Source organism: Sipha flava, unplaced genomic scaffold (genome assembly GCF_003268045.1).
Source record: "Sipha flava isolate LNK unplaced genomic scaffold, YSA_version1 18618_pilon_pilon, whole genome shotgun sequence".
NCBI lineage: Eukaryota > Metazoa > Arthropoda > Insecta > Hemiptera > Aphididae > Sipha > Sipha flava.
The window spans coordinates 1-7937 of NW_020272365.1; the positions used below are offsets into that span (position 1 = coordinate 1).

The 7937-nt window shown below is 28.7% G+C and overlaps 3 protein-coding genes across 3 annotated transcripts; all 3 read right to left on the reverse strand.

Annotated features, from left to right (window-relative positions):
* Positions 1 to 4269: 4269 nt before the first annotated feature.
* On the reverse strand, positions 4270 to 5148 carry LOC112681127 (52 kDa repressor of the inhibitor of the protein kinase-like; the record flags this gene model as incomplete). Its single annotated transcript, XM_025551394.1, has 1 exon — positions 4270 to 5148. A coding segment is annotated over exon 1 (879 nt), but the record flags the coding sequence as incomplete, so codon positions are not given.
* Positions 5149 to 5248: 100 nt separating this feature from the next.
* Positions 5249 to 5878, reverse strand: LOC112681128 (zinc finger MYM-type protein 1-like). Its single transcript, XM_025551396.1, has one exon. It carries the CDS (start codon positions 5876 to 5878, stop codon positions 5249 to 5251), a length of 630 nt encoding a protein of 209 aa, XP_025407181.1.
* A 130-nt stretch (positions 5879 to 6008) lies between these two features.
* LOC112681129 lies at positions 6009 to 7789 on the reverse strand. The gene is made up of 2 exons (XM_025551397.1): positions 7232 to 7789; positions 6009 to 6715 (listed from the first exon to the last, which is right to left on the reverse strand). The coding sequence occupies exon 2, from the start codon at positions 6684 to 6686 to the stop codon at positions 6009 to 6011; it is 678 nt and encodes a 225-aa protein (XP_025407182.1). The 5' UTR covers positions 6687 to 6715; positions 7232 to 7789.
* Positions 7790 to 7937: the final 148 nt, after the last annotated feature.

Sequence of the window (7937 nt, forward strand, 5' to 3'; positions counted from 1 at the left end):
TTTCCCAACTTTTAATAAACCATGAACGTGTATTTAAGAGAGAATATTATCTGATTTCTGAGTACAAAATAGTAAATAAAAATGTACTGTTTAACTATTTATTCAGGCCAAGAAAATGATAATAGATTTCGTTTACCACACGAGCCAGATCTTGGTACTAGTTCAAATATAATAGTACAACTCACAAGAAATATCGAACGTAATAAAAACCAAAGAATTTATTTTGATAATTTTTGTATAAGTATTCCTTTAGCTGCTTACCTAAAACAGAATGGAATATTGTGCTTATGAACAATCAGGAAAGATTGCTTATCAAAAAATAAAATTCCAGATGAAAAGACAACAAATAATCTTATGGATATTTAACAATACACTAAAATACACCAATTTCTGTAACTGAAAATATAGCAAGCAAATTAATTTATTATCGAATAATACTATCAATGTAATCTGCAAAAAGATTCGACAAAAAATTTAAAAAATTGATATAGATTGTTCAAACAATAACCTAACATGGGTGGGGTGGATCTATTTGACAGTTTTATTGGCTACTATAAAATTCGAATGTAGTCGAGAAAATTGTACATGAGAATTTTTTATCATCTTATCGATATATCTGATATATCATAAAAATGTACTATTTACCGATTTTAGCATTTGATCATCGAACAAAGAATTGCCGACTTTTTAAAATTTTTTAGAATGGGGCATTTGTCATAGTCTGCCCCCCCCCCAATGACGCCCCCGTGTTGATAAATCTTTAGACATTTTTAAAGTACTGCTGATGAAAATAAGAACCCCTAACCTTCATCCTAACTGCATAACTCTCCGACGTATACATAGTATCAGTGTTGTGCATTATCTAGATACTTTTATCTAGATGATTTATCTAGATAAAAACATTAATCTTTTTATCTTATCTAGATAATAATAATTTGAAGTACCTTTTTATCCATCTTTTTAAATAAAATGGTTATCTAAGATAAATTATCTAGATCATTTTGAAAGAAATAATTTTTTTTGTGGGAAGTGAAACGAGGAATAATAAACACTTAGTATTAATGTATGTTTGTTTTAAATTTTAAATATCCATATTCTATAAACGAAGAAAATGTATTGTATAATTATTTACACAGAAAACATATACAAATTAACGTATTTCAAATAATACCATTCAATTTTATAACGATTAACTTTTTTTTTTCTATATAATCGACGACTGGGCAATACCCGCTGCCCAATGCCGAGATTTAATATACGTATACTTAATAACTAATAAAATACTCATATAATAATAATATAAACAATAATTGTAAGAACACATGGACATAAAACCTCAATCTTTGGCTGGAACGTTCCATAAATAACAATGTATAAACTTATATTTAAGTAATATATAATAATAAAGCCAACCAGTAACCATTGAATCGTGGCCATTGCTATATAGTATTAGTGTATATAGATCTTAAATCGTATTAGTAAATACTGAGAATAACAATAAAGGTAACAGTAATCACTAGTTAGTTATTGGTAAATACGTAAGGTGAAATAAAATAAATATACCGATTTATATGAAATAGTTTTGAAATTATGATATAATTAATCAAATTTGAGTTTTATAAATATAATTTCTTTCATCTTCACCTGTCGAGCGCTTGTTTAGCAACGGAAGTCAAATCTTAACACCAAGAAGGAACCGTTTAGGTGAAGAAAACATTTGAAATGTTGTTGTGTATTATATCTAATAAAATTAATTTATAAAATATTGTATTATTTATATATATAGATTATATATTTATTTGAATTTAACTGCGTGTAAATCGAAGACAAAGTGATGTGTCATCACTGATGACCATTAAATTAAATTTGAATATTACAAGATAGCAAAATAGAGTTAAATACATCTATGGAAATTATTATGTAGATTTCTATCCTATAAATACTTAGGTATATGTTTAAATCATAAAAATCATAAAATTAGGTACATTTTTAACTATACATTATTTAAATAATAATAAATTAATAACATAAAATAAAAAGGAAAAAAAATAGGTTTATGTACTGTTTTCTGTCTAAATTAACAAAATTAATTAAGAATATTTTAAACCAATTTAAATCATAACTAATAATCAATTTTTTTATTCATAAAAAAATAACCATTTTACAAATGTAAGTTCTGAATGATGAAATTGTTTAAAATTATATTTTTATCTAGTTTTATCTGTTTTTTATCTAAATAAATGTAGTTATCTTTTATCTATTACCCAGATAAATTTTTAGTTATCTATTATCTTATCTAGATGAAGTTTTAATGTATTATCCGTTATCTTATCTAGATAATACTTTGGTTATCTATGTACAACACTGCATAGTATGTATTACATACGCATGCCATGAACACCACATTATGTGCCAGTGTAACGAGCGATCTACCAACCTGTTTTTGGTAAACGCGATTTGTGAGCCGCTTAGCATTACCCAAAATACACCACGAGGAGGTGGGCTCACACGTATTTCAAAAATCACAATTTCAAAATCACATCCACATAATATAAATTTCGTTGAATAAATATTTAAAATAAAAGTTTCGTTTTAATCGCTATTTATGAATTTAGCACGCATATCATCTAATAAAACAATGAACAAATCTAGTTCACTTTTCCACCACACCTTCCAACAATACAGATCTAAATGTCACTGAAGCATATAGATAGGTACGCCTCTCTTTTTTACTGATAAAGAACTGGATAGTAATGGGTAAATCACAGGTAGAGCACATGTAAGCGGTAGATAACACGCTATACTGGCACCCCACATTAAACATATTATACCAATGAAGACCAACACCGACGATAACAAAATATGATTTCCGACAAAACATGCAACACCATAAATCGCACGCTGCACAAGTAGTATTATGCATATTGCAACATTTACTTTTGTTAACTTTAGACTTTTTGTTTAACTGTAAGTACCTACAAATTAAACACATTAGAATATTCACAAAGTGGGACACACGGCCCATTATCAATAAATACGGAATATTGTTCCATTAAATTTTTCATCTGAGGAAATCATACCCGATATGGTAAAGGATTTAGTGTCATACGCAATAAAGTATGAATTAAAAAATATTAAATCACGTATATACAATCGACGTAGTTTCCGAACAACTCAGAACGTAATCAAACATAATTTACGAAGCCTGGGCACTTCAACAAATTAATACGTAATTAATAGTTAAATTGATTAAACATAAAACTTTTAAACTTATTGCCTTCTGGTAGATTAGCTCAAATTATTAACCAACAATTAACGTATTATTTTTGCAATTTTCCCAATTAAGCTAAAAATATTATTGAAAAATATTATTTACACAGGTACCCCAGAAAACTTAGTTGTTGTTAGTTATAAAAATATAATGCTTAAAATATAAAAGAAAAAGAAAGTCGAAGAAAAATAAATGTGATTTATTTCATTATACTTGCTACAGTTGATATTCAAAATAAACACGATGTACCTGTAGTCATAGATGTAGGAGGTACATATATGTCACTCGTGGTTTACATCAATCTGGAGCGGTTTATCGATTACATCTGTTTATTGTTAAAAATAAAACAAATACACCGTTCCAATATTCTAGTATACAATAAAAATTAAAGACATTAACCCTTAATTGCATGATTTTTTTTTTTCTTGCTGAAAATAAATGTTTTTGATTAATTTGAGTATGGGGAGTTTGTTAAAAATAATTTAAAAATTCCAACTTAAAATCCAAACTTGAAAAGCACAGCTTTTAAGTCCGTTGCACAAATGCAACTATATGCGCACCAACTTTAATTTATTATTATTTCTATTTCCATATGTATATTATTTTTTTAATTTTAATTTTAACAACTTTTATTACATGGCCGTATCCAGCCATTATTTTTGGGGGGGGTTTTCAATTTAAGATGAAACTAGAACATGATTTTTAGAATTTTAACCAATTCAAACCATATTAGTTTTTAGGTTTAAAAATGTACTTATATTATTCACCATATTATATAATATACATTCTGCTTTAATACTTACTACTCGTAAGGTATTTCAATTGACAACCACATTTTACATGAAAATATTTTTATAGTTATATAATTATAATTAGAGTAAGTATATTTAATAATTATTAAAACATGTAACTTACATTTTTTAATTTGACAATTTATAGGATTATTAATTTTAAAGTAACATTATTTTTCTAGATGATTTTGAAAACTGAGTAAGTACCTCTTCTGGATCAACATTGATGTCCCGGTGAACTGACATTAAAGCCAATCCATTGAGGCGTGTTTCACTAGTCGAATTTCTGAGATACGTTTTCAATCTTTTTAAAGATGAAAATGTTCTTTCTGGTGTCGCTGTTGACATAGGCATAGTAACTAAGACTTGTAGAAGTTTCCTTATGTTAGGAAATAAAAGAGGGTTACAATTGTCAAGTCCTGCAATTGCTGTTTTTGGGCGAGATCCTTCTTTTAGCCACTTTGTCTTCCATATTGCAAATTCAGCTTTGAAAGCATTAGGCTCAATCAATATCTGAGAATAAAAGTTTACACAGTCGTTTATTTCTTCATTGGTAGCGATTATACATTTACTTGGAATGATTTGTTGTAATGAACTTATTAAAGATTTGTGTTTCTGAAATCTATCACAAAGCTGTGATCTGATATAGTCGAGAAATGGCAAAAAAATATTAAAATTGTAATACTCTTCAGAGCTATGAGAGGGCACATTACTACGGTGTGTTTGTTTATTAGCGATATGAGGCAAAACAATGTCTTCTTTATTTTTATTCAACATGATGGCAACAACAGAAAACAGGTCTGAAAAATGTTGTTTGTTATTTTCTCTCATTTCGTCTAATACGGCTAACACACCATCAACATGATTGCATGCTTCGACTAAATCAGCATTAATTGTCTGTAGCTGTTTACACAATGTCAATGTATACGAAAAAATATTTTCAATTATTACGAGAGGTATAACAAATTTAGCGTCTTTAATTGTACTTAATAACTGACAAGACTTTTGAGCAGTTTCTTTATTTATTGATGACTCCAATTTTTCCAATGCAACAATAATAGCGGGATATAGTTCTTTGAACCGCATGACACTTTCATGCTTATAAACCCAACGAGTTTCACATAATGCAACTAATGTGGTATGCCTTGTCTCTGAAAGAGTTTCGATAATAGTTGTTCTCAATAATTCACTTCTTTGAGCCGATGAGCGAAAAAAATGTTCCAACAGTTTGAATGGTGCTAATACAGTTTCTTATTGAGGGCAATGAACAGGCGTTGGCCAACGCTAGATTGAGCGAGTGAGCACTGCAATGTACATAAAGTGCCATGGGAAAATCTTTTTTTATGTATTCTTGAGCACCATGTAAATATCCACTCATGGCAGAGGCTCCATCGTAACCTTGTCCAACTAAAAATTGACAATGTATACTGTTCTTCTGTAAACACCCCATTATCAAAGTTGCTAGTCCTTTTCCACTAAGATCAACAGCCGGTGTAAATTCTAAAAAATCTTCTCGGATTTTTTTATCTTTTTGGTCATAATAACGCAAACATACAGACATTTGTTCAATTCTTCCAATATCTGTAGTTTCGTCCGCTAACACAGAAAAGCACTCGGCAGCATTTACTCTTTGGACAATTTTTGACTTGATTATTTCACCACAAATAGAAATTATGTCATTTTGAATACCAGGACTAGTATATAAAGAATTTCTTGGACCATTTTTCAAATGTTCTCCTAGCGTAGTGTCACCTGAATCTACACGAAACCGTAAAAGAGCTCTAAAATTTCCGTCATTAAAATCATTTATGTTCATTACATTTCCATAATCGTTTGATCCACGAAAAGTAATTTCTTGCCTACTACAAAGAATTATGGTTTTTATAATAGAAAGTAAAATTTTTCTATTTTGTTCAATCTGTCTAGAACGTTCAATACTGAGTTGTTCAGTTATATTTTTTAGATATTCCTTCATTCACTTTTAAAAAACTATCAGATTTCTCGACACACAATTTGTGATAAGATGTGGTAGCATGTAATTGAAAGTCTTGCAAAGCATTTTTCCAATTAGTATACTCTTTAGAAACAAGTGCACCTAATTTTTGATGACTACCATTACCTCCTTTTTCTCGAGCAAACAAAACACATAGTCTACAAAATGCTCCTTCAAATAATTGTGAATAACTAAGCCATGGAAATCGTTTTATCCAAGATAATTGAAATCGTAAATTTCTTTTGGTTTTTACAGGGAAAATATATGTTGAAGAAGGAACCCACGGAGTTTTTAAGAGTTCCTCTTTTTTTAAATCGTTAATTTCTAAATTATGGACATAATTACCAATATCATTTACTCCAACTATGGGTGTTTTAGTAAAATTATTGGACATGGTAGAAACAGAAGGAGTATAATTGCTATGCATTGAAGTAAGGTTGTGAATATCAGTACTATTTTTGCTAACTGAGGGAAGTTCTTCTAAGTAAGCTTGTTCAATAGAAACATCTTTATTCGAATAATTAATATTAGTAGGTTCAACTGGTTGAAATTCAGAATTTGGATTGTTTGTCTTATCTTTTTTTATTTGTGTAAATGCAGTGATGTCCAATTGTCTTTGAACTCGTTTCATTTTCGGTATTTAATTTTTGTGTATTAATTCTAAAAATAAACATATTGTGCATAAGTGAGAATTCGCCCGTGTTTATAGATATTTTGGAGCTGTTATAACTAAAAATTTTATTTAGGAAATATCTATTTAAAATGTCTAAAATCAACCTAAATGCCACTTAAATTGTATATTGATGAATAAGATAAATGAAGACATTTTATAAAAGTAATTTTTTTGTGACATTAATTTTCTTACACGAAAAATTACAATAATTACAAGATGTGCTACATAATATTATACATATCAAAATAAAATAAATAAATAAAATAAAAGATTAAAATAAATAGGATTGATAAATGATAATATGTATAATTAATGTTGGGCGTTAATGCATAACTTGCACACTGAATAAACACCACTGATATCTATAATATAGAGACTATGCAGGTACATAATTACATTAACTGTCCAACATATAAACTGGTATAAAATAAATGAGCTATGATATTTTATAAATAATATAACTCTAAAACTATTAAATAAAAAATGGTAGTAAATATACTTACGGAATTCAGATCAATAGAAACGTTTAACAGCAATGTTTACGGCGCATCGCCATGGTGTGTTGTATGACGAGAATCCAAAAGAAAAATGATTCGGTAATCGGTTATCCGAATTAGTTCTATTCGAGTTGAAATTAAACATCGACGATTATTCTAATAAGGTATGTACACTATCAAAATTTGAAGAATACTAAAAAATAACTACGTAAATACTCTGGTGCGTCCATATGAACAGCCAAAGCTATGGGCAGGCGACAACGATAACGTCAGTCGTGATCTTATCTCATTGTATACATAGTTTTACCCGTCGTAAAGCAGTGCACTGTTTTAGATTCAATTTTTGCGCGTAGACATTCTCGTAGACAATTCTATTTTATTTACACAATAATAATACGTCTGGGATAATAATTTACCTTATGTGCGACTTAGACGATTGATTAAGAAACACTTTTCTATTGAATTTCAATTGAATACAGAAAAAAAACATCAAGTGAATAGGCAAAAAAAAAATGTTGAACAAATTTTGGGGGGGGTTTGAACCCGGAAAACCCTCCCCCTGAATACGGCCATGTTTTATTATTCTTATTCTAACTACAAAAAACTAGTCCAAGGTAGTTCTTTAAATTAATATCTTTTTATTGAGAAAATAAAAAATAAAAACATAAAATCATAATATTATATAACAATGTTATACAATGTGTTAAGTCTT

Excerpts from the sequence above, each read along its gene's own strand:
- LOC112681129 (XM_025551397.1), bottom strand. The coding sequence starts at position 6,686 with ATGAAACGAGTTCAAAGACAATTGGACATCACTGCATTTACACAAATA.
- LOC112681128 (XM_025551396.1), bottom strand. The coding sequence starts at position 5,878 with ATGAACATAAATGATTTTAATGACGGAAATTTTAGAGCTCTTTTACGG.